A 27,637-nucleotide genomic window follows, 5' to 3' on the forward strand; every position below is an offset into this window, starting at 1 on the left:
TTTCTAATTTCGTAAAATTTTCTAGATAATTTCTCGCTTTTGTTGTGGTTGTTGGTGCCAGTCTTGGCCAATTTCCTGCTGCCCGTTTGCGTTCTTTTGTTTTTGCCGTTCGTTGAGGTTGAGCCATGGGCTCACTCGCAGAGCGACGTTCCTCTAAATCGAGCAGTTCGGTAATTTCCAAATTGGCGGCCCCGTAATCAAACTGTAATGCGGCCGACTCGTCATTAAGCACGCAAGCAGCAACATCACGGCAGCAACATCAAGCCCACGAGCAACAGCAACAGCACGTCGGCAGCAGAAAAGCAGAAGAGCCAGAGCAATAATAACCGCACCAGGGCAGGCACAAGTGCAACAACTTGGCAGCAACATTGGCAGCTGAAGTCTAAAGCAATAGCAATAGTAATAATAGTATCCATATATGAAACAATAGGAAAAAGTATTACTAAAAAACCAATAGCAATATCGTGGCAGTTCTAACAACATCAACACTTTCAGAAGCAAGCAAATATACGTCAGCAACATTAAGAAAGCAAGAACTACATTAAGCCTGTTAAACCGAACCACGCATCATAGTGAACAAATTTTTTTTTTTACTAATTTGAATTATTACCTTTTTTTTTTTTGTAGATTAGTTTGACTATGTCTTTAAATTGAGTACCATAAATGTATTTCTTTGCATATAAAGCGACAACATTTAAAGCAATAGCAATATGACAGCAAAAACATTATTCTACCTCTATTTATGTATTATGTCCGATACAAGTTTGACTATTTATCTAGTATCAGTATCTAATACCATGGTCAAATTGCATTATCTATTTTTTTATTTCATATAAAGCAACAACAACCAAAGGCAATAGCAATGTGACAGCAACAACATGCAGCCCACAAAAGCAAGAACAACCACTATAGAAATTTTCATTAAGCATATTTTTATAAAAGGCATCTTGGTGTTAAACCAAACTACGCACTATACGCCGTAATATGCCAATAAAAAATCAGAATTATGAACATTTTGATATTACCTATAAGTAATCCCAGTTAAAAATTGGACTATGGTCTACAGTATACTTCAACTAATTACCTGGCACTTGGTTCTACACTTTTATCATAAAATGGAAATACCTGGTCATATAGCATTACTTTTTCCTTCCCTGCTCATAAAGCAACAGCAACAACCAAAGGCAATACATATGACAGCAACAACATGCAGCCCCACAGCAACAACAACCACCACCACAGCAATTTCCAACAAACATATGCTTGAAAAAAAAAAGAAAATAATATAAAAGAGAGGCAGCCAGACAGTCGTCACTCACCCACACACTCGCACACGGACACACCTCCCCAAACAGCAGAACAGCTGATTCGTTATCAGCAGTTGCTGAATGAGCCCCACAGAGAGGGAGAGCGGCTCTCGCGCAACAACAATAAGTGGGGGAAAAAACGACGCCAACGGCGGCTGCTATGGCAACGACCTTCCTTATTTATTACAATGTGTGTAATTCCGTCTGCCTCCGCTCGCGCTCACTCTCTCTCTCTTGCTCGCGCTCTCGGAATGTGTGTGCGAGAGAGAGAGACAGTGCCCTTTCCCGACTTAAATTGCCCACTTTTTAGTGCAGAAATGTTTAATTTCGCTGTCTGTTTGAGTTTTTGCAATTCTTTTTTGGCTGCAGAAGCGTGGAAAAGTCTCTCAGTGCGCAGTTTAGGTTTCCATGTTCGGAAACTGGGAGCTTCCTGGGGTTACTTTATATTCAGGCGTGTTTTAGGGGCTTCGAGTCGATATTTCACATTGTTTAACTAATTTTTTAAGTTCCTCTTACCACGGCTTATCATGTTCCACTGACGGACTTATTTTATTCCCCTTTTAGTGCGACTCAATTAACTCTCAACTCGCTGTTAACCCCTTTAGGCCCCATCTGCTTTTACGAGCCCATAAAGCTGCTCCCAAAAAGCGTTTGCAGTAAAATTAAAGCAGGGCAGCACTTAAACGGGAAAAAAATCGTATTACAAAATAGTGCGCGCTCTCGCTCTCTCCCGCTCTCCTGCTCGCTCTCGTCCAAACGGTTGTAAAGATGGCCGCCGTGTAGTAACATGGCTGAATGTGTACCACACACACACGCACACTCGGGCGCACAAAGAGATCGGCCATATGCTGCCATTGAATGCAATTGGCTCTCCTCGGGAAAGCAACAATAACAAGGCCGCTTACGCTCGCGCCGCGCGCCTGTGTGCGTGCTGAATACGTCACGGAACATCAGCTGTGCCGAACAGCAGGTAGGCGTCGGCAGAAGGGCGGCAGCGCAGCGACTGCGAGGCTTGGAGGCCAACTCGCCTCTGCAGTCATTCGCTTCAAAGAGCTCGAATCGTGCGGATCGGAATCGGCAAAACACACAGTGCTCCGGACCATAAAACGTTCTAAAGAGAGTCAGACTCACAGTCGCGTTGCGAGTGACCGATCAGGCTGTTTAAAAACCAAAAGCAAACCCATCTGGGCCAATTGTGATACCAAAGTGGGCGAATCGCCGCCAGACAAGCAACAAAAACAAAGCCTAAACACAGGCGTCTGGCCAACAGCTGTTTTCGTGCGCGCTCTCTCTCTTGCTTGCCCACCCACTCTCCCGCTCGCGTTCTCCGCTCTCCGCATTCAGCAAACTCTCCGAGACGCGCTCACAACACCAGCAGCGGCCGGGCAGAGCAGCAGCCATACAGCCATACTTTCTCGGTCGCCGTTCAGATCGCGTTTTTCTTTCGGAGTGGACTGTTCGTTCGGCTGTTCTATCGCCTCACATAGAACTACAAGTTTCCTACTCCGCGACTCACTCCCGCGAGAACAGAACGGGACACAAGCGAACCGAATGAGAAGAGAGACAGAGACGCAGACAAGGAGCTGAGAAGCAACGGTTAAGCCAGCGAAAAACGGGCAAAAAGACTGAAAACACACGTGGATTGTTCACTCACACCCCCAAACTCTCACCCACACTCACCCAGCAGCTGCAACTGTTCGCTGCATTTATGTAAAACCAAACAAAGACTGATTAAAACGCTAATAAATATACAATAAACGTAACGAAACAAAGTTAAACACGCGAACAGCAGTTAAATATTATACGGGTTAAAGCGAATTCCAAAGCAAAGCAAACACATATGGATTAAGGTTCCTCCTATCTCAAAAACAAAAACAAAAACAAAAGCATACGCCAACACACACACACCACACACACTCACGGATTACCTGCAGCGGCAATTTACCGTTAGCCGCTCTTTTTGGATTACCAGTGCCAATAAAACCACAAAAGTGAATTTTTTCGAAAGTGAAGAAAGCGAGAAACGCCCGCAAAATGCAAAAAATCTGAAAAGCAAAGTAAATAGCAACCAAAAGCGAATTCTGTGTTACCGAAACGAGAGCAAAAGCTAAAAGAGCCCAAAAACCAGCAATGACGATGGCCGCCTGTTACGCCAACTACGACATGTCGTCCCTGTCGCACGGCATGTCGGCCCTGTCCGCCCTGCAGCAGCAACAGCAGCAGCAGCAGCAGCACGGCCAGTCGCAGCAGCAGCACGGCCAGGCGCAGCAGCAGCAGCACCACCAGCAGCAGCAGCAGCACATGTACCACGCCGCGGTGGCTGCGCACCAGCAACAGTTGCTGCAGCAGCAGCAGCAGCAGCAACACCACCGCCAGCAACAACTCCACCAGCCCGCCAGCAACAGCAGCAACTCGCAGCGCCACAGCCACGCGGCGGCGGCCCAAACGCAGGTCGCCGCCGCCGTTGCCAACAGCAGACAACAACAACAGCAGCAGCAGCAACAGCAGCAGCAGCAACAGCAGCAACAACAGACTGCCAGCAGCAGCAGCAGCAACACCGCGCCCGCCGCGTCGCCCCAAAAGGACTACAGCATCCCGCTGCACGTGGACTGCAGCGTGGAGTACGAGCTGCCCAACCAGCCGAAGCCTCCGGCGGGCCAGCGCGTGGAGCCGCTGCTGATGATCCACCCGTGCTACTTCCGCAAGATGGAGTCCCAGCGGCGCAGTCCGTTCGTGAACAACATGCACGCGACCGCTCGGGCGGTCAGCAGCAGTTCGCTGAGCAGCGGGGCCGCCCTGGGCGGGGGCGGAAGCGGTACGGCGGTTGCCTCGGCGCCCAGTAGTAGCGCCGCCCGGAGAGGAGCTCGGGCGGCGGCCACCAGCGCCCAGCAGCAGCAGCAGCAGCAGCAGCAACAACAGCAGCAGCAACAGCAGCAGCAACAACAACGCTACCAACAACAGCAGCAACAACTGCGACAGCAGCACCAGCAAATGTCGCAGATGTCGCAACAGGCTCACTATCCCCAACAACAGCCTCAATACAACCAACAACAATCTAGTCTGGAACGCCGACGACAACAGCAACAGAATAAAGAATATATGATTGGTGAGTACTGCTTACAAGATGTATTTGAATTAGTATTCTGAATTAGATAGTGTTCATAGCGGATAGTTGTTGTCCAAATCATTAGTAATCTTTGCATGGATGGTTGGGGATTAGCGGAATCATTTTTTCATTTCGGTCCTGCAACAGAATGAAGTTTATAAACAAGTGATTGTTCATATAATGTAATAACTGAAATGAATCTTTCCCAAAAGTCTAGTCCAAAATCTAATTTATATTTCTTCCCTAGAAATAATGGTAAAAATGTTAGAAATAATAGTTTTGATGCCTTTAAATATTTTCTTTCCTTTTATGTATTATTCTCGTAATTAAATAACAAATTGAATTTGTAAATCATGTTAGATTAAGAATAGTTAGTTAGTTAAAACGGAAGGCTCCCATGAGTCACTCCACGACCTAATTACATTCAAAAGAACAAAGAAATCCACAAACTTCCAACGAAAAGAAATGTAGTATTCGTAAGAATACGCGAATACTGGTCGAAAACACAGAACATCTTATTCCGCGAAGAACATTTTAGGGCCCATAACAATTACCGTTGGTGGCTTATAAAAATAAAAATTTTTATATAAATATAAAAGATATACATTTTATTTAATATAAACTGTTGTTTTATGACTAACTGTTTTGTGATTAATAACATATGTATATAAGTATGGTTTAGAATTTGTCCGTACTTAATTTTACGATTCACTTTTCCTAAATATGAAAATATGATATAAAAATTAAAAATGATTTGAAATTAAAATATTTGCTAAACGAGTGGGCGTGGATACTAAATTTTTGTTTAACCTATTTAATTAATTTCACATACTTTATCTATACCCTCAGCCATATTTCCTTGCATTTTAATCATAATGGAACATATTTTTTTAGTACTGGTTTCTTAACACAATAATCGTTTTTTCCAACTCCTTTCTACAGTTATCAAATGTTTTCTCTAGTTTCTGCGTAAAACTTTAATTTTTTTTGGGGCGCCGCTTATCAAATAGTTGATAAACGAAGTTGTTAAGTCATTGTTTAGGTTATGTGCTTTTATTAACGACATTTTAGATGTTTTACATCTAAGACGTGGGACAGCGGCTTCCAAAATGTAGCTCCTGGGATACAATTTGTGTACAAATACCGCCGGTTTTTAAGTTAGGAACGGAAGGAAAAATATTTCTAAGTTATTTAAAAAGTTAACCATTTGCATTTGCGATCCAGTAGCCGAATTTAAATTAACAAATTAAAGCGAGTAAAGCAAACTACTACGGTAGCAATTTAGGATAAAATTTTTTAACAGTTAATTTTATTTTATTAGGGTAAAGTAAATTATATTCACTTAGATCTGTGAATGTGTAGAAATAAAATGAAATGTTTTGTATATTTTCCTATTAAATCGTAAAATTTTAAATAAAATACTACATCCAAGAGTAGAATAGAGTATATAGTAATGGAAAACATCGTAACCATGTATGTTAGAATATGTTTTGTTTTAACTTTCTTAGGTGTATGTAAATTTAATTTTTATTTTATAAGATTAATGATGTTTTACTAACCAATTGTAATTATCTTTTAATTGCAGCAAATCGCCCTCAACAACAGCAACAGCAACAACAGCTACACTGCCTGCCTCTAGATCAACTGGCTGCCGCGCTGGCCGCCCGCACCGCCCTCACTCCCCACCACATGCTGCACCCCCACAGCCACTACGCGGCCAAGGGGAGCGGCGGGGCTGGGGGCGGCAAGCGGGACGCCATGATCTCGGGCAGCAACTACGGACAGACGGCGGTCGCCGCGGGCAAGCTGCAACAGTCGCAGGTGCAGCAGCAGCAGCAGCAGCCACAGCAACAGCAACACTGCCTGCCCCCTCCGCCCTGGGACGCGGCGTCCATGCTGATGGACCGCTCGCCGATGGCCACAGTTCCTAGCAATTATCAGGCCGGCCCTGACACCAATCCCATGCGCCTCTACTCGGCCACGCCCACCTCCGGAGCGGCCACGGGCGGGTCGGCGTCGGTGGGCGGCGGCGGTGGGGGCGGGGCGGTGAGCAGTGCGGGGGCGACGGGGGCGGTGAACACGGCCACGGACAAGCTGAGCGGAAAGTACCGCCAGTACTTGCGCTCCCAGCGGATGCATCCCTACGCGGCGGCAGCCTCGCTCAACCTGGCAGCCGCCGCCGCCGCCGGACAGACCTCCTTCGTGCCGTTCAGCTCGGCGGCCACTGCGGTGGCGGCCACGCCCACATTCCAGCACCTGCCGCAGATCTCCTGCTACAACGTGTGATGCAGCAGCAGCAGCAGCAACAAGGACAACGGCAACATCAGCAGCAGCAACAGCAGCAACAGGAGCAACAGGCAACTTGCAACACATGAGACAGGCGCCTACCAAGTACGCGTCGATGAAATAGCCGCCTCAAGGAATAACCAATAGATCCTCCCCTAAACAGTACTATATATACACACCCCCTCAAAGCTTTTAGAATCAAAAGTAATTAACTCTAAAGAATATTAAGAGATGAAATTCAATTCTGTTCAGCTGCTATGAGAAATTGTTGTCCGACGGTGAGAAAAGAGGAAACGAGCGATCTTTTTTTCTTTTTTAGTAATGGTAGTAATTGATAAACGATACAAAAACAAACAACAAAAAAATGCAAACTATTGTAGTGATATTTGTTATAAAATAATTTTAGTGATTAATTTAATTTAAATTAAACAACCAACAAGAAACAACAACAACAACCGCTCTGTGTAAACCAACAAAATCAACAATAACAACAACAACAACGGCAACAACATCCAACCAAACAACAACTGCTAAAAATTACACATACGCATATTTAATTAAAAATCAACAAAATGTTACAACAAACCATTTACCGAAAGAATATAAAAATATGAAAAGCAAAAATTATTACCAAACGATGAAGAGAGGCGAGTAAAGCAGAAAAAGCCACACAAAAAATACGAATAAAAATTATTCAAAATTATGCAACGTAATTTGAAGCGAGATATGCAAAAATTAAGTAAATTGTGTTTTCAATTCAAGCTAGAGAGCGCGTAGAGAAAAGCGTAGTTCGAGTGATTTGGCTGCGGCGAAGAAAAGTCCGCTTGCCGTCGGCTTTTGGCCAACTTTTCACACTTCCCATCTTCGGCCCCCCATTCTGTTTTTTTCTTTTCGCCTTAATTTGATTTTCAGCCTCGCTTTGCCCCTCATTTGGCTCCGCCTTTTGGTTTTTCATCTGCGGCGAGCCGTGATTGATTATTGTCATTGATGGAAGACCTGGCTTCGGGTTGGGGCAACTCCACTGGCAACTGGCAACGTCTGCGCACAGAGGGCCCTCGCTATCGGAAACCTTTGAACTGAAACGAGTTCCGAAAATTGCTCGGGTGCGATTTATGGTTAGTCGATAGGGAAGGCAGAAAACACCTATAAAATACCTTTTATCTCAGATCACTGACTTTGGAAAGAATTTTTTTTTATTTCCCCCACTATATATTAAGTAATTGACTCTCATTTTTTATAATTTGTACCATATTATTGGCCCAATCTTCATTAATATCATTTGTCATAAACTTTCCCGGTATTATTGATTTCTTTTAAAAGTCTATTTGGTTGTCTTTAAAGGGACTCTAATGCACTTAGGGATGATTTAAAGCTTAGAAAAACTGCCCATAGAACAGAAAAGGAATATTAAAACTGGCGTCTCGTTTGATTTATATTCATATAACTCCACTAACGTCAGTAATATTTTTAGGCCTAGCTGTGGTTCATTCATTTCAACGGTATAATCCATTCGCCTTTGTCTATGGTTCTGGTTATACGTATTTCTCAGATTTTCCCCACAAACCAATGTTTACGACTCCACATTACGCCCTTGTTGGAAGGCGAACACACAGAAAACTCTAATGGTTTAGAGCTGGGAGTTTGAGCTGGCAGGAAATGCGAGATGTTATCGACTGAAATTGTTTTAGCTCGGCCCCAAGGTCCCTCGGGAAAATGGGTATTTTTCATTATTGATTGCACGCTGAAGCGATTGGCGACGTTCCATGGGAGTTGCCGGGTTCCGGGAAGTAAATAACTGATTAATTTATGCATAGGCAAGGGAAACCCGTTGAGGATTCAGTGCGGCAATCAACGAATTAATTAAACCGAAAAGAGTTTCCAACTTGAACCGAGACGAACGACATCCGCTGGCCGGAGACCAAAACTGACTCATCCGACTCGAACCCCACCGCTTTGGGCTGCCCTAAATTAAAAACAAGTCCGAGTCTGCGTCCAAGTTGACGTGAATCCACTTATGAATCAACAAGGAAAGACGACAGGCCCAATTGGAGCACGACGGAACCAAAGCAGGAATTGCTTTGGCCGGTGCTGGTGACTCTGAGGTATCTGAGAAATAGTTAAACCACAAACAGATCTATAAAATGGTATAAGGTATACCATACAAGGCAAAAAGAAAACTATTGACTTACAACTTATCTTCATTTTGGATTTCCTACACAGTAATCTATCTTCAAACTGAAATAGCAACCGGATTTGGTTATAAGACACTAGCATATTGTTATATCCGACTCACAATTCCTTATCGCCTTGGTCTACACTTAATCAACGTTTTTATTTCAATACCTCCGACTTCCCAGAAACCCACTTAACATTTGCTGGTGCGAGGGACCTTAAAAATCTTTCTCGGCTGGCCATTCAGCCAATCTATCATCACTTGCCATAGAAAGCAATCTCGTTTGGACGCCGAATCTAAACAAGGCACCGCTCGTTTCCTGAATGGTGCCGAAGTCTCCCCGGGATTCACCCCCGCTCCCCCCATTCCGTGCTCCGAGATACGATTGCCATCTATTCATTTATTCAATTCATATTAAATTGGTCGTAGATTAGAGACGGAAAAATATTTCAATTGCCGGCGGCGGCATTCACACAAGTGTAATTAAAATATACTAGAGATCGCTTCTCCAGCTGACAGCGTCGGTTGTTTGTTTTCATTTCGTCTGAGCAATCAGCCATCAGCTGCTGGGGCCATTTGCATGCGGCCGGGTGAGTGATGGCCCCTCCGCCCACCGCCCACCGCCCACCGCCCACCGCCCCTTCGAGTGCGAGGTCATCGCCATTGTCGTCACTCATACGCCCCGTTGCCGCGCGGGCAGGTCCGTCTGGCATTACTAAGCTGCACTTTGGATTCGCATTCGCATTCGCATCTGATTTGATTACCGTCCCGTGTGTGGGCCCGCGGATAATGTCCAGTCGCTCGAGTGCCGCACTTGAGTGCTTTCGCTTATTCGGCGTTTTTAGACCATGAGCCCAGCGATCAAGTGGTGTGTTTTTGGGGTTTACTCACTTGGGAGGAGAGGTCTGTAGTGGTTGTTGATAGCCGTCTGCCACCTAGTTTCCTAGTACACGATTTCATTCAAGTCGGACGAGGTCTTGCACTCACAGGGTTACGCAAAAGGGCACGAGCAATTTCCTTTTAATCACACAGCTTTGCTTAGAACTGCCATTTCAGATTAATATTATTTAAAAGGTTTCTTTTTAATTGGTATTACATAAATTGGTTATCAAGAGACTACTTTGGTATCGGGTATCTTATAGTTAGCTTTTTTGAAATTACTTAACTCCCATTTAGAAATTCGAAAGCACTAGCAATACAGCAGGTTGCTGTGACTCAATTGATTCGTCTCCGCCAAATGCGATTTCCAATGACCATATTAATCGCTCAGTCCGATTCAAAGGCAGGCCTTATAGAGCGGATAGGTCAACTAAAAGGTTTTCTCTTCTAATTGACTTTATTTAGACGTTGTTTTTTGCCGTCGAGCGGGGAACAGCTGCCATTTAAAAGTCATCAACAGATAAATAAGCCCAATGATGGCCGGCAGGGCAAACAAAAAGCCAAGTGAAACAGGGCAAACATGCAAATAAGAGGCATAAAAACAGAGACTCCCCGATGCAAGAGTGGGTTATTTTTAATCCAAGTGGGGAGTGCTCGCCCAAAAGTAACGAAACTGTTCGAAATGAAATGGCGCAAAGCGCATTAAACACAGTCCACGCTGGGGATAAAATGGGTAACTCAAAACCAAGTGGAAGCGGCGACGGCAGTTGTCAAGCGCCGAAAAATAAATATAAAATAAACACAGGGCCCAGAAACTCAGCGTCGGAAGCTGTCCACCAAACATTGTCTGTGGGGGCGGCCGGTGGGCGTGGCAGGGGCTAAGTGGCAGCCACAAAAGAGAAAAGGCGGAGGACACTCGCATTGAGGCTGGTCATAAAGCCGATATTTACGAGTCGGAGGAGACTCCACTCCCAGACTTCAGACTTCAGACCCCAGACATCAGATACTTCGGGTGCCCCGGACTCCGATTTCAGACCTAGGCAACCGGTTTGGTCGTCATCGCGTTTTTTCTGCCCCCTCGCTTTGCTCGTTTTTTATTTTTGGGTCAACTTCAATCTGCTGCCAGGCGAGCTACATCATTTCTGACATAATTAAAACATTTTAGCGGGCAAAAAATTCAAAGAGGAGAGAAAAAATACAGAAATTCATTTAAATATTTTCTAGGCTTTCGGTGATTATTATGCCAGTTTCCCAGCTCGGTGATGGCTGAAGTCATAAATTAAGTGTAAAAGTAAATGTGCATATATTTATGCCCGATGATAAGAGGCAGGGAGAGAGGTCGCGAGCGACAGTTTTAATAAGCTTTAATTAAAAAATATAACAGATCAGATAAAACGAATGCAAATATATGTATTAAATTGTCAGGCGGTAGCTGTAACTAATTAGCATAATTTATATGCACGAGTGCGCAGCGCGGAGTGGGATAGACTGCAGGATTTGAGCGCGGCTTTAAATAAATTAAATATAAATTATTAATTAAAAAGGCAAATTAATGGCACTTAATTGACCCCACTCTCTCTGTGAGCGGATGATTATAAGCCAAAAAATAAAATTATACGGATTACTGTGCGCGGAAATATGCAAATGCCAAGCCCAAAAACAGCTTACCAAACTATAAATAATTAAGCTCGCCAAATGGGAATTTCGTATTTATTTTTTGCCGTCCACGCTTAGTTAGTAGGTTTTAGCTGACTCAGCGGCCGAGATGATGTCAAAAGCGATTTGTCATTGATTTCTAATTTCTAATTATAGTGGGAACCTGCCTGGGCGTTTAAAATCCAAGTAATCCCGCTTGAAGTCCCCCATTCCCTTGCGTAATTGTGAAAACTTTTGGCCCAGAAGCAGTTAACCAAGTCATTGCTGAGCCAAAGTCAAATCACTTAGCCGCCTTTCAGTTGGGCAAATGAGTAGAAGGAGACAGCCGGCATTAGAGAGGGAAGGTCACAGCTTTCAAAAGGCCTACGAAACACGTAAAAAACCAACTTGAACTACAAACTTTAGACTTGGCCGAGCAACAAACAGCACTACAACGTGTAAAACTAGTTAGCTAGCGCAAAAATAACTAAAAATAAACAGCTGAAAAGCACTTACACACAAAAAACAATTAAAAAGCATTAACGCTTACAGCTGCCTAAGTGCAGCGCCACTTCGATACAGTGCGTTTCAAGGCCATAGGGAAGCAATTGCGAAGGGGCTCAAACCATACTAAGCCCTTTCCTTATATTGTTTATTTAACTTATATGTATATTGACCATTTTGGGCTTCAAAACATTTGTTAAATCGAATTTTCTTAAAATCAATTACAACCTTTAGTTTTCCACCGTCTGAAATTATAAAACACTGTTAAACTCGAAACGCACTGTGTTCGTCTTCATTTCCATGCGCCAGTTGCGACTAGAGGTTCGCGGCATAAAAGTAAAACATAAAAACTATTAGGTAAACCAACTCGAAAAACAATGTAACAAGTATAAACTATATGTAAGATGGCGAGCCAAATGTTTGGGGGAAGATAGACATATACGTGTACATAGCGAAGAGATGTAGCTCTGAGGAAGAGCGGTTCAGACATGTCTGGGTAATTAAACTCGAAACTGGGTCTCTGCCGAAGACACGAACAGACCCAAGTGGATGGAAACGTGTAGTCATCATACACGTACGAATACGAAAAATACAAGTATATACCTATATTTAATTACACTAAGTACATTAACTGCATTAGCCAACCGTATTTGTGACTTACAACAAACAAAATCAGCCGCGAACTAAGCGAAAATTAGCCAGCTAACAAATTGATACAGACGATCTATATAGCATACCTACCAACTACGCCTGTGCCGCAGCGTAACCACTATCTAGGCCATCAGCAAATTAAATATGTACCGAAATATATATGCAATCCATCCGATACTTGGCGAGGGATTGGTTAGCCGTAGCTGCATATGAATAAAAAATCGGATTACTTATGAATGTGAAACGAAATCAGTTTTCAGCAGTTGAGCGCTGATTTAACAGAACTTATCGAGCGTGAAAATGCAAATCAGATATAAATCCGTAATGGGCGAAACAAAAAGTTGTCATTAATTCTGCTGTGAACGCATTTAACAATTATATATTTCATAATTTGCTGGAAATCCCCCCTTACGCCCAGCATTTCCGTTGCTTTTTAAATCGCCGCCAAGTGTGGTTAGCATAGGATATAATCTGCCAAACTGCCAAGACAACGATTTTTGTTCGATCGAACGACCTCAGAAAGTCAGTCAAAATGAAGCGCTGTCGGGAATTTGTTAAATTAGAGAACAATTTAGTGGCATTATTATCGGACCTAAATTGTTTCAATTTTCGCTTTGCGTGTGTAGATATTAATGAGCAATTGTTATTGTTTTCCGGGCATGTATCATACATATGTGTATTTCAATGTGATAGTAGTTTTATTCATAATTATTGTGCAGCGTACTTTGAATAATGTATGAAAATCAAACTACAGCATACATAGATGACTAACAAGTTTTTTTGCACACTGCTACAGCTGAACATTTGCATTAATTATGCTATTTTTATAAGCCCACAGCCAACTAATGGATATTAACATTTCAGTTCCGAGTGAAGCCAAACAACTTTCATGTAAATTATTTAGATCCCCTGTCGAATGGAAAACCCAAAAACAACACATAAATATAATTATTTCGTATATATAACGATGTAAAGCGGTAGAAACGGAATAAATTTGTAGCATATTATGGATATAAAGGAATTATAAATACTACTGGGCTGCATGCGTAAGAAAAAACCCAGAGAACAACTGAACCGAACACAATAAAAATGCAAATTAATTGAATATTAATTTGGGCAACTTGAATAAAGTCGAATGTGTTTTGCTGGCAGGGGAGGGGGTTTGGAATTGCGATCGGGAATGGAACTCCCCTCCATGGAGATTGTCCCTGTCGGTTGCATGAAGTATCAGCTCACGTATCTGTCATTGTGCGCAGCCTTCGCCCGACTTTTCCCCGCCCCCGGGCACTTGTATTTGTGCCACACTATCAGCACTCACGGGGCTCAAGTTTCGAATGTGGATTTCCAGGGCTCATAATTCAAGCGGAGCGTACTGAACTCAACACTAAGTGGAGTGCTTTTCACAATCATCCGGGCGCAGATGATGAGGCAAGTTGAGGCCCCCCAAAGAGGACCCACCCCTCGAAACAGACGTCAATTGGTCTCTGGCGAGGCAATTAAATTCGCTTTAAAAAATAATTCGAAATAACCTGCTACGCCCACGAAATCGCATTTACCCAAGGCACACACGTATACTCGTATGAGTGGAAAATAATTAAAATATTTCAAATAGTTGTGCCTGGCGCGTCTTTTAATGAGCCGCCAGCTGAAAATGTTTTTCCTTGAATTTTTCATTGAATTTCCGCCGAATAAAATGAGTCCGACGAAACCAAAGCAAACAAAACAATAAACAAATGAATCCCATTCGAATTGGAAACGAGCATTGAGAATTAAATGAAACAAAGTGCAAAAGTTAAATAAATTATAATTTATGTTTATTGAGCGATGTGTCAGTCGATTTTTGTGTATTTTTATGGCCTCCGCAACAACAAAAGTATCTGTATCTGTTTCTCTTGCTGGTGCTGGTGCTGTTGCTGTAACTGTGTCCATGAGGTTGAGGCATTTATGACTTGTCATATACATATTTGCTTTTTTGGGGCCGCAGTGTGTCTGTGTAGGAAGCCATAAATTGTGGCATATACTTAGAGATACTTTCTCGCATATGTGTAGTTTGTAGTCTGAAGTCTGTCGTTTGTAGTTTGCATCTGTATCTGCTGGCTGTGCCGTATCTGTATCGCTGGCTGTATCTGCCATCCACTATCTGCCCCCCCGCCAGCAGCGCTGCATTTGTTTGCCGGCCGCCTGTTCATTGTTTTGCCATTGACAATAGTCGAATGCGAGGAAACCCTAGAGCCTCGGATGAGTAATGATTGCAGGCTAGGCATTCCACTTAATGGCCGGCCCCGGCCCTCGCCCTTTTCCGACTGCCTGCGGGCAGCTCGGAGACCTGGAAACCAGCAGATCCCAACTGAGACGAACCGATCCAATCCGCATCCCAAAAAATCCGGCCCATCCCAGAGTTGAGTCGCCTGTTGTGCGAAGGGTACACGGAAAAAACAGCCTAGGTAAAAACGGATCAAAATATAAATATAAAATCAACATAAATATATTCTACCCTCTCCTCATTGGCAACATTTTAATGTAGAGGTAATATATTATTTAAGCTTAAACTTTATAACTAGATAAACAATTTCTGACGAACTCCCCCCTGTTTTTCTCCATGTACAAACAAAAAGTGCACCCAGCCATCGCTCGAATCCACCAGATACGATTTTCCGTGCGTTGGCCAGGCTCACTCACACCAAATTATACACATCGAAAGATTTATTACACGGCGACTGAATGGGCGACCCGTCAAATGAGTTTTTCAGCGTAATTACCGCGCGTCACAAAAATGTTTATATGGCCAAATTCGAATAGTAAAAAAATGGGAAAACGAAATAAAATTAAGCGCACTCGCACAGACAGCGGACCATGTGGGCACAAGTATTATGATTATTATATGGCTTTTACGGCCGCATGGAGTCTCAGTTTTGGTTGCGTTGTTTTTGATTATCGTGCCGATAAAGCGGCCGAGGGGAAATGGTTAAAGTATCTGTGGGGTCCGGGTGCGGACCTTCTTCCTCCGCGTGACTCTGCCCTTGTTTGCAATGTTAATTGCACTTTGGCAACGTTAATCATTTATGAATGGTTTCCCGACCGACGAAAATAATAATAACGACGGCGGCTGAAGAATTAAGCCACCTTAACGACTGAAAAGGCGAGGAGAGACAGACAGAAGTTAGATAGATTGCCAGCAAACAGAACATAATGAGATACGCGTTAATTGTTTGTTCGTTAATTAAGATTTTCTTCGAGCGGATGGGTCCGACGAATGCGAATGCGTAGCGTTCCACAACGCCGGATTTTGGTAATTAAGGGACGGAGGGCGCTGCTGAATCGATTGCTGATTGAACAGACAAAGGCCTCCAGATGGGGCCCAGGTGAGGTGTATGTCTAACCCAAATAAATGAACCAGATATCTGGGACTCGCATCGGATACTTTGAGACCCCAGTTCTCGCGCTCCGCTTCCCCAAACTTTCCCATCTCAAGCTGATAATCCGCTTTTAATGATTTTAATTTATTAAAGACAGCCATTATGACATGATTTATACGTATTTTCGATGGCCGCGCATAAATTCGGATCCACGAAATTTCATGTCAACAATTTTTACGGCAACTCTCAGTCATTGACTGCTGCTTTTTATAGCCGCCTTGGGTACGAGGTGTCTATGCGAGAGTTCCCAGTATGTGATCTTTATGAGTGGAAAAATATCGTATAGCATTTATGTCTTTATAAGAATTCTGGAAACTATGGGTCGCAATAGTGGACTTTCGACGATAAGGTTACTGTTGAATTGGAGGTCTGATTCTGATGATTTTGTATCTTTTAGTGCGTTGGTAAGCCTTGTGGGTTTTTCCTAGCTAAACATTGTAGCCTCAAAGCGAACCACGAAGAGATCAAATTTGTCGCTTTAATTTCCAACTGATTGAATGGGTACACAGCCTCCGCCATGAATAATTCCAGCTAATCGTCACCTATCTATCTGCGCTATTCTAAACTCGATATTCCAGTTAAAAGATCTGTCCCGGCTCGGTTTCTTGCGATGCAAGCGGAGCAGTGGAAAAATCAGAAACGTTAATCAAATCAAGTTCGCTCGGCGTCAACAATTACAACACGATCCGGAGAGCGGTTCCGATTGCTATCGGATTAGCATCATCTTGTCACGATTCCCGGACGGTTCGCTCCGCTCGAATGCAAAGCGCAAATCACACCTCCAAGTGGGACCCCGGTTCCAGTTCGAATCCAAAGCCAATTTCGTGTCAAATCCGGCCATGTGTCATTATTCGTGTGTGCTTGCGTTGGCTTAATGGAACGTGTTTTTCTTGTAATCGCTGATCTGGCATTTGCACTTAATTAAAAACATTTTAGCTATTATTAACGGCGTTTGTTTTGTATTACTTCTCCGCCTCGCTGGAATTCGAATTCGCATTCGTAGTCGTATTCGTATTTGTATTTGCTTATGGTTATGGACCTGCGTGACTCGGCCCCCTCCAGGCTCTGTTTTTGATATCCCGGTCCGTCTCGTGATTTTCCAGTTTGGCGTATCCATAAGGCGCTGCATTCGCTGGGGCCTTTATTTGAGTTGTTATTTCGAGAACTCGTTAATATCAATTTGCCCGAAATCGTTAATTGATTTTGCAATGAACAAATATTACGCCATTCCCCGGACCATTGGTAGTGATGTTTTTCGCATCGCCTTAGCGCGGTTTTCGATGGAATTTCCGTAGAAGTATGCAAATATTTCTCGTTTCATTTCGGGCCAATTAATACGCTTACTTAATTATTTACAGCGCTGCTCGCTAAAAGTTTATCGCTTCTCGCCGACTTTCACGAAATCAGCGAAATTGCTCACGTCTCTGGATCAGTTGGGATCGCCTAAGTGCGTTAATAAAATCGCGTGACTTTCAATCAGCACTCCCCGAGATATTGGAGCCCAGTCTAATGAGTTTGGCCCACACTCGGCCCCCGAAAAACTAATAAATAACTCGGCATTAGCACACACGTCACACGGCTCCGTGCTCGAAAGAGTGCGTAGTGAATGAATTTGTAAACAAATATTTACCTGCACCGCAAGAAAGCTCTGCGCAGCTGGATTTGGCTTATCTGGCCGATAGCCAGGGGCACGTGAAATATTATCGACATTCTGTGGTCATTGACGTGACTTGACGGGTGGGTCGAGCCGCTGACCACATGCAAAGATGGGGTGCGAAAGAATTCCGCGATAGGGAAACCTTGTGACACGATTGCAGGGCGATTTGTTCTCCGGAACGCCAGATACAGATACACTATCTGGCCCAGTCACGTATTACCGTTCGAATTCGCGTGATGGGTGGGAGGTGATCACCCGACATGGTGTTTTGCTGTAATCTGGGTTCGCCTATCTCCAGTTGTAATCATAAATAACCAAAATTTTAAAGTCCCGAAATTTGGGGGTTTGCTAGATACAGTTAAAAACTTGAATTTTTAATCAAAAATTAGTAAAATTGTTGTAAATTAAAAGAAAAGATTGAAAGCAAGCTTAGAATAATTCAGAGACCAATAAAAATATTCCCATCTGCACCTCTGAAAATATCAACGATCCAAAATACGAATAAATAAATGTTGGTAAACATTGTTTAATAGCGGATATCTAGGCATATATACATATAGGTGTTTTTAATTGATAGAAGATCTTTATTACAGCTAATTTAATTTAATGGTAGTACTAAGTCGACAAACTAAGTTTAGTGGAGCCTTTGAAACTCAATAAAGCGATTTTAGCACCACTACCAGCCTATTGTGCGGACTAACCCTACCTTAAAAAGCTGCTCAGTCCTAAAAAGAATGCTGGCTCCACAGAGTCATTGTTGCACCCGCCACAGACGCAAGTTTCTTTGGCTCGGTTGTATATTCCATTTGAAACTTATTACGTCAAATTAAAACAGCTATTTTCTAAAGAATTAGCCCCTTTGTGTCTGCGCCTGGGTCTGTGGGGTCTATATAATTAAATTATGAATGCTTTATGTGGCAAGTTCATTGTTTGCCTTTATAGCACGCCCGGCACCAAAAAAGGGGCTTTGTTTTGTTTGTGTTCTCGAACCGATCCGACCCCCCCTCCCATCCCTCGGCCCCTTCAAACTGGTTTGGGCAACTGCGAAAACACACAAATTTTAGACTTAATTCCGAAATGAATGAATCCAATCTATACTCGTACGCACACAACAATCAAGCTCTAATGAATGCCAATGAACAAGAAAATAAAAACATTTTTAGGCATTGCATTATCTCGGCAGAGAGAAAAAACGATATAATATAATCATAAAAATGATACGTTGAACTGAGGCCGGGCCGGCAAACGAATCGAGTACATAAATAATTTATTAAATTACAAAAACGTTTTCTGAATTGCTCGGTGCGGTCCAGGCCCAGTCGGATTTCGGCCATTATGCCTTAAATTATGGCCTCATTGTTCGCCTCCAGTTATACAAACCCCTGATTACATTTATATGTGCCGCAGCTTATATTTTTGCATGAGCGGGCGATAATCGGCGCAAAGGTTGCGTCGCGTTTCGCCTGCTAATCTAATTTATGGCGTTTTTCTAACGACTAATTGCAGTTTCCGCCCAGCCTCAAAAGGGAGCCACTGCCACTGTCACTGCAATCAAATTACGCATGGCGAGCGCAAATAAATCTGTATATAATGCAAATCCCAAGAACCAAAACGGAGTAAAAGTATCAAGAGTCCGAGCCACCTTTCCCGAGCGAGCCGACTGAGTGGATGACTTGACTGACTTGGCTGGCTGTCTCTTTTGATATGCTAATTTGACCCGCAAACGTTTGTTTTAATTAAGTTTTCCAGTGTCGCCGGCGTGCCCAGGCATACAAAGAAATCCACTCAGGCCCAGACTCGGAGGCGAACTCAAAGTCCCTCGACTGCGCTTCGATTTGAATTTCAAAAATGAGTTTTCGTCATTTATTCCGGTATTGTTTTCGTCTCTGGCTCCACTGCCTTTTGGACTAATCATTATGCGCGCGCCAGTTTCACATTGTGGGCCAATGGGCCGCCTTTTGGGCCTGGGTCCAAAGCAACTCGCGGCCAGAGGGCTTAATGTATGCAAAATCATAATCATTAATAAAACCATTTAATGTGGTCTTCTGCCAAGTCGGGACTTTTTGGATTGCCCACTTTGGGTTGGCTGATGACTGCGTAATAAAGTTGGCTGCGAGGATGGGGTAGTACAAAAGTTGGTATAAGGGCTGAATTCCTAATCACCTTGGCCCAACATCCTTGTATAAATTTAAATTTGAAAACTTGTATCATATTTCAGGTACTAAAGATGGTTCTAGTGGTAGAAATTCGGTGTACTTTTATGGGATCTCTTAATAAAATCCATCTTCTGCATTTATTAAAACATAAAGGTTTACCAGCCATTTGTAATTTCAGAATAAGTGATTAACTCATTAGATCATTTCAGTAAATTACTTGTAGTATGTCTGACGTAACCGTAATACGTTCTTGGCTAGGCTAAGCAGATCAAGGGATAAAAGCTTAGCGCGTAAAAACCCAACCCTAAAAGAAATAGCTATTTTAATGCTTTATGATCCGCCGTTTTATTATCAGCTGCTTTTCAGGTATTTTGCATTAAAACGAGTTCCCATGGTGTTAAATGGGTTTTTGCTCCCATTTGGGGGGCCTAAAGAGCTGACATTGAGGGTCGCCCGACCACCTGACCACCTTGCCGCCTTTGCCGGGGACTTGAGATATTCCCGGAATGGGGTTCCACTTGTCGGCCAGCATGGTCATGCCCACGAAGCGTTGTTACTGCGATCGTTGTGCTGCTCCTTAATTGATTTGCCACCCAATGAGCGGCTCGCAATTAACCCACGGCGGCCCCGAAGGCCACTTCAAAGGTCCACCGTCCGCTGGGTGATTAAGCACAAAGGCTGGCCCGTCCCCGTTCCCGTTGCCGTCCGATTTTCCGATTTGGGTACGGACTGGGGGCCCCGAGCGCTGGAATCAATAGCGATATCATCGACGTGATCGCGACTCGGCTGCAGGCGACTTTGTTGCAGCCGGACAGATTGAGATCTCGCTTGGCCAGCGATTATATTTATTCCTGACTAATTAAAAGCAATGGAGAAATATGGAGTCTATAAATTAGGCGAGTTGGTTGCCCGCGCACCAGACTCTTTCCGATAAGACACATATAGCTAGCCTAGCCGTGGCCCTGCCCACACGGGGCTGGTTCACAATCTGATCGTGAGCTGTCCCATAAATCTAGGCATTACCAGACCAGACCGAGCAGCAAAGTGAAACAGTAAAAAACCCAAATCCATCTGACGCGGGACAAGCAAATACAATTAAGTCGGCCCCGTCAGCTCGTAAATCTGATACACCCCCGACCGACCACGCCCCTGCATTCGCCGCCCTCTCAGCCTCCCGCCCGTCTAACGTCAGTTTCAAAATCGCCTCGCCCGCCTGTCGAAATTATCAAATGAAAAGTATCTTAATTAATTACTGATTACAGGGGGCAGTATAAAAGAGAATCATGACTGAAAGGTAGCTTTTAGCTTTCGACAAGCTCAATACCCTTATAAATGGTTGATATTGTGAATAGTTCTGTTGCTTTTCAAGGAATTCACAGTCACAATACATTTTTTAGTAATTAATCGAGATATGTTCATATCATTTAAGGGATTCCGAAGTAAAATTACATTTTTGGTTTAAACTTTTCCTTAAGCGATTAATTGTTTTGATACAGAAATCTCTCACATATAAGTAAACATTAAAAAAAAAAAGCATCATGATTTTACCCAGAAATGATAAATTATAATTTAGTATATTGTTAAAGTTATGTCGTTATGTGGCCTCGATTTCGAAACACAACATTCTTACTGACTAGTTAAACTACGAATGACCTACCTTAACACGCGATTCAAACGAAATTACCTAGTTTTTAGAATATCTCGACCATTCATAAGTACCATTCATAGGTACGAAATGGAGTGTAAGGGTTAAAAAAATTGGATAAACTTTGGGACTACTTCATTACGTACTCTACTGATAAAGTGATAAGGGTGAATAAGATTCCCGTACTTTAACAAGATCAGGTGGAAGTGCATGAGCACCCTGAATCTCATCGAGGGTATGGAAACTGCTACTATCTCGACCTCCTGACGCAGCAGTCTAGGTGAATGGCGACTTAGCTGAGTGGTTCGTAATATCGGTCAAAAGCCGCAATTGCGCTCAAGTGTGATTAAGCAGAGGAACTCGTTCCGCCCCCCATCTCATTTACCATGGTGCCTGGTAAGAGCTAAGTATTTCCAGTCGCTTATCGCTATTTTCGTTTTGTGGGCTTTTTAACTCATTTATTTTACTTACCAGCGACAGCGTTTCGGTTTCGATTTGGCCGCCTTCGTTTGCGGCATTTCAATTTCAAGTGGATTGTTTAGGGATTTATGACGCTGATAGCTGGTCAAGTGTTGCCCTTCCGCTCCCCTTTCATTCCTTTGGTTGTCTGCTAACTGGAACCTTACTTTAAACTTAATTTTTACTTGACTGGGGCACGTCACAGCTTGGATTGATTGGAAGACGTGGGCCGGGAAAAACGTTGGCCATTGAAGGTGGCGCGATCCATGCTACAATGTAACACCGCCTGTGTCTTTTACTATAGAAGCTGAATTCTCACACGTTTTCCAGAAATAACATAATAAAAAGTTTCAAATTGTTCTGCCATAAATGTTTATCAGAGGAATCCGAGAGGCCTTAAATTTGTCTTAAGATCAACGTCATCTTATAAGATGACACAAAAGGAGTTCTCTTTATAACGTTGGGAATTAATCTGCAAGATATTTTCTGATTATTCAAAAGCTCTTATAACTTTTAAAATATGTTCTTACTTAGCAAATAAATTCTGAGTAGCATACCGAAAAGTTGTATTATTGACTTGTATTTCTCTTTCGCACATTACGATTATGAGTAATCTCAACCAATTGACTCATACATAGTTCTGGAAACAGGAAATTATGTATGATGTAATCAAATTAAGTTTCTATAACCTTTGGATAAGTTACACTTTAAAATGACCTAATAATTTTGATAACAGGTTTCACTTTGTAATTTAGTATTAGGAAAAACCCTTTTGTTGTAATTTAAATTTGGGCGTTGAACCTTCAAGTTAAAATAAGAGAAATCTTAAAGTTTCAAAATGCCAATAAAAATGCGTCGGGTTTTTCTTGGCGAGAACACTTAATATAGAGTGCTAATCGACTTGGAGAGCTCTACGAACTTTTTTCGGGGAACAGCCCAACAACCACCTAATTCAGAAATCCAAATGGCCATATATAGACGGTGGAAACAAATGTGGGGCCCCAATAAAATAATTCGGGAGAAGTTTTGACACTCCGCAGTCTCAAGGCCATAATCGTAATTGTTTACTGCCCAACAGATGCCAGTTGGACCTGATTATTTGCCAGCTGCCATAATTTATTGAAAAACAGGCACTTGGAGCCGAAAGAACCGGCTGAAATGGAAACCCTATCCCGATGATTACGCATCGCATTTGGGGAAATCTATAAATGCTTTTTCGTCTGTCATATTTCGCCTCATGACTGATGATTGTACCAGACACTTGAGCGTTTATAATTGTACGTGTTTTTTTTTTACCACTCGAACACTTTTGTCAATATCATTTAGTGGGCATCGTAAAGATTGCAAAAGTCCACTTCAGACTGTGGAGAGCCATTGTGCCCTCATCTTGAAGTTTTCGCCTCTTTTTTAATTTAAGGCCCGTTTTTGGCTTATTTCTGTGTTGCTGCCAGTCAAGTAGTCAATTTGTTTTGTGTTGAGTGTTTTATTAATTAAAGTGCTTAACTCACTACGGCTATGGCTCCGGGCTGCAGTGTTGTTTTGCGATTTGGTGCCTTCCATAAATCATGGTTTCCGTCGCTGGCTGCTAATTAAAAAATAAAACAAGCAAGCAACTTTGGCGCGACATTTAAGCCCTTTTAATGAAAATTAATGCGGCTTAGTTTCAGGCCCCTGCACCCTGTGCTTAACCCCCCCGTTGCCCCTGTTCCTGTTCCTGTCTCTGCCCGCCGAAGGTCGCCGCTCCATAAATAAAAGTTTCTGGCCGGCAGCTTCGGTTCGGGTCACGAAATGGAGGCCTAATGATTTATGCAGGAGCACAGCTCCCAGCTGACCACCCGGCCCTCCCACTGACCACTTGAGCTATTTGCATTAACATTTCATTCGAACTGCGACCCGGTGCTGGCGCTTATCAGGCAGCGTTAGGAGTTAAGTCGCCGGTTTTTGTTTTCGTTTTTATGACACATTTTCCCAAGGGGCTGATAAGGGGTTTATAGTTGCCCGCCGGGGGGAGTCGCATATTTGGCAGTGTTTATTTAAAGTCATAAACGAAAGCCCGACTGCAAGCCTTTAAATATTTTAATTACTTTTAATTTATGGCAGAACGCACCGTTCCCGTTCCCGTTTCCCTCGTCGCTCGCGTGACTCAATGGGCACACCTCTCACCTTGGCCCGGGTTTCCTCGGCTCTACCCTATACTTTTCCTTTGTTTCCTGGCCCGAAAGCCATTAAGGCACCCGGCTGGAAATTGGCATCGAATCTCCTGGAAGTCAGACATCTCTCGCTGCCGGCTCTTTTTAATTTTATTTTTTAATCAATAGTTTGTCGGTCGCAGCGAGCATGAATATTTATTAGGCTTCCTCTCTTATTTTTCGGGGCGTTGTTCATTTTTATAAATCAAAGAAATTGGAATTTACGAGATGCTCTAAAATCACTGGGGACTCGCCATGCTCCTCGGCCTTCCTCTCCTTACCAATCCACTTCGATTCGCCTCGAACGAGGCCAGGAAATGGTTGTTAGCAGGTAAAATTGAATGTCAAATGGAATTACAGCGCAGGCAGTTGAAGTCTGGAGTAAGGAATTGCTAGGGAAACGCGATTACGAATTCCGTTCCCGTGGCATCTGGTTGATACGAATTGAATGGCCGTCGAATGAGGTAAGATAATGCTGGAATTGGTTAGAGTTGCAGCTGTTAGGGGATTATGCTTCATATGAGTTATGTAGTTCCATTATAATGGGAAGTCCTAAGAATCGTTCTAATATCGAAAAAAAAAATCCGAACTTAGGGGTTATTCAGGTCTTATAATTAAAACAAGTACTTTGCGGAATATGTGCCACAGTAAATATTTAGATATCGATGCTTTAATTTATAGAATCTGTTTTATCTTTATGTACATCACAGGTGCAACTAAAACTGTTTCAACTTATAGGTCTTTGTAATAGACAAGTACGAATATATCGCATTACTATTAAAGCAATGTATTTAATATGTATTATTAGGAAGAGCTCACATTTTAAAAACATTAACACTATGGGTGTAATAAATGTTAGCCTTAATTAATATCCGATTACTGGACTCTTCCCCCCACCCGTAAAAAGGTCTTAAAACGAAAATCATTCAAAATTTGTCTTTGACTTGGAGTTTTCTATATTTCGTAAAGATAGTTTGACATTTTAATGCGTTTTCCAGTGCATAATGAGCTCTCAGTCGAATGGACCGCTGCTCATTAAGGATATGAGATGGGCCAACTTTCGTTTGCTCAAGGGTTGTGGAAGCCTCGGTCTGAAACTGAGTCGGTTTAGGGTTTCGTTAAATGCAAAATAGTGTGACATATGCGGGCAGGCAAAGTTTTCAGTTTCCAGTTCGCCGTTCCCAGGGGCGGAGGGGCGGGGCAGATGGCAAACAATGTGACCGCATTTTAGTCACAGTCACACTCGGGCAGACAGACGTTACATTTAATTCAGAGATTTCCGACCCGCGTGCTTCCACGTGAAGTGCAAGATGAGACCGAGGTGGGATGGGGCGGGGATCGTCGCGGGGAAGACTCCTCCGTAGTTGGATTTGGATGCTGAATGTCGGTTGTTGGATGTTGGTTGTGTGCACTGCACCGGGCATAATTGAGTTTGTTTCAAATGCTTTTTACGAAGCACGACCATCAAGCAGCAACAAAAGCAAATACACACTGAAAAAGCAATTGGACAAAATAAGCATATCTGTTTTAGGATCTCATATTAACAAACAATAATCTGTAATTTAACCCAGATTTAGTTCGATAAGGCAAATCATTAGTAATGGTATGGAACCAAAATTTTCAAAAGAATCTTATCATCCTAAAGCTAAGACAGGTCACATTAGTGCAATTTGGTAGTCTGATTGCAGTTTTCACATACCTTTTGAATACATTCGTAAGGGAAAACGAAATATTCCATTAAGGTTTGCCATTTGAAATAAAATATCCTGGTGGAAGATCGTATCTTTTATTTCCAGATACGATAGGTTACCAATATTTTTAGTAGGTACGATTTTTGCCAGTGTACTTATTGCCGCTGCTGATGTTGCTGCCGCTGTTTTTGGTGTTGCTGGTGCTGCTGGCATCTCTGGTCTTGTGGGTCGTCGGTTGCCGCTTGTTGGCTCTGCTCTTGGCACTTTTCGACATCAGCAACGTTGCCGTTGTCGTCGTCGTTGTCGTTGCTGTTGTTGCCAGTCGCTGGTTGGCATCGGCAACGGAATCTTAATGAATTTTACGAATTTAACATGCTGTGCACTTCAAAAGGAACACACACACACTTCAACATCCGCTCGCCGGGGAAGGGGAGAAGTGAGTCGAGGGGAGGGAAACACGCATGTCGCCGATAAGTGTGTTTGTCGTGCCATATATAAAATTATTACTTTCGACATGCAACTGCAACAAAAACCACGACTTGGGGCTCGATTCTCCAACTCACGTCGCACATCTTGCATTTCTGGGCAGGAAGAGCGGCTTTGCATCCGATGAATGCCGCCTGGTTGGATGACAAATCCTCAGATCGTTTTCAGGGGCCACACAGATATGGTGTCGTTCAATAGTTTGCAGGCAAAATTATATTTTATTTAAGTTTTAACAACTATAATTTTTTGTGATTTTTAGATGATAAGAAATTGTGCAAATTTCAATTGAAAATAATTTTTGTTTCCTGGAAGGCTTTACAATTTTACCATACAACATTTTCAATGGAATCTGTATTAATAAACCAATATGACTCAGTTCCTGGAACTGGGTCTTTCTTATTAAGCCATATAAAGCTTATGTTATCAATTTAGGTTGAAAAATGCTTCCAAAAAATAATATTTAGAGATATCTAAGAATGTGTTCTATTAAATAAACATGTAGTTTCAAAGAACACTCATAAAATAATTTTCTTAGGACGCGGGCACGACATGATGTTTCATCTTAATTTACTGGTAGTGATTTGGTATGTATTAAACATTTATCTTGGCAATAGCACGGATCCATTCTTATATTGATAGTAGTATCTTGAAAATATCAAAGCGCATTATTAAATTGTAATCTTGAAAGTCTGGGCATAAATCAATCAATGGGAAACACACTTGTGCCTCTGCTGCTTTTCATTTTCAGCTGAGTGCCCAAGGTTGAAGTCGATTGCGATTCCCTGACCGAAATCACCCCGCAGATGATTGAAATAGAAAGGTCTAGTAGCATTCGCATTCACCCAAAAAGTTGCTCAATATGCATTTGACAGTTGATTGATTCTAATTGAAAGCGGCAATTGAAGGCGACCGAAGGTTGCCCGACTGCTCGGCAGCTCTTGTCAATTTGTGCTATCGAAAGGCCTTTTTATGGCGCACAAAATCCACGAAATGGAAAGCAGCTCGCTCTGATTTCGCCTTTTTGGAGTGATGATTTCAGTGGTGTTGACACAATTCGATTTTTAGGCCTGTGACTAATGCGGGCACCTTGGCTGGCTCCCCACTTGAAATTCTGGACACTTGGCCGGAGTCTTTGGCCAGTGGACTCGGCTTTGGACAGCCGTACTTATCAATCATGCCATTTACACTGCGGGCATAACAATCGCATTAGTCGCCGGCCGACCTTAGGCCGCAGGAAATACAATGCCGCATTACTAATAAAATAAACAGCAAATAAAGTTAATAGCATTAAAGAAAACCCGCTAATGAGCAAAGCCAATTAACGCTTGAATACAAATTTCAAAATCAACACACAAACACAAATACCGAGGCGGAATATAAACTTTTGCCAGACACAT

General features: G+C 42.8%; 1 protein-coding gene across 1 annotated transcript; it reads left to right on the forward strand.

Moving 5' to 3' along the window:
• Nucleotides 1-2,360: 2,360 nt before the first annotated feature.
• Nucleotides 2,361-7,438, forward strand: LOC119559811 (centrosomal and chromosomal factor). The gene is made up of 2 exons (XM_037872896.1): nucleotides 2,361-4,413; nucleotides 5,999-7,438. The coding sequence occupies exons 1-2, from the start codon at nucleotides 3,438-3,440 to the stop codon at nucleotides 6,697-6,699; spliced, it is 1,677 nt and encodes a 558-aa protein (XP_037728824.1). The 5' UTR covers nucleotides 2,361-3,437; the 3' UTR covers nucleotides 6,700-7,438.
• The last annotated feature ends 20,199 nt before the right edge of the window (nucleotides 7,439-27,637 follow it).

This window comes from Drosophila subpulchrella, unplaced genomic scaffold (genome assembly GCF_014743375.2).
Source record: "Drosophila subpulchrella strain 33 F10 #4 breed RU33 unplaced genomic scaffold, RU_Dsub_v1.1 Primary Assembly Seq354, whole genome shotgun sequence".
Taxonomy (NCBI): domain Eukaryota; kingdom Metazoa; phylum Arthropoda; class Insecta; order Diptera; family Drosophilidae; genus Drosophila; species Drosophila subpulchrella.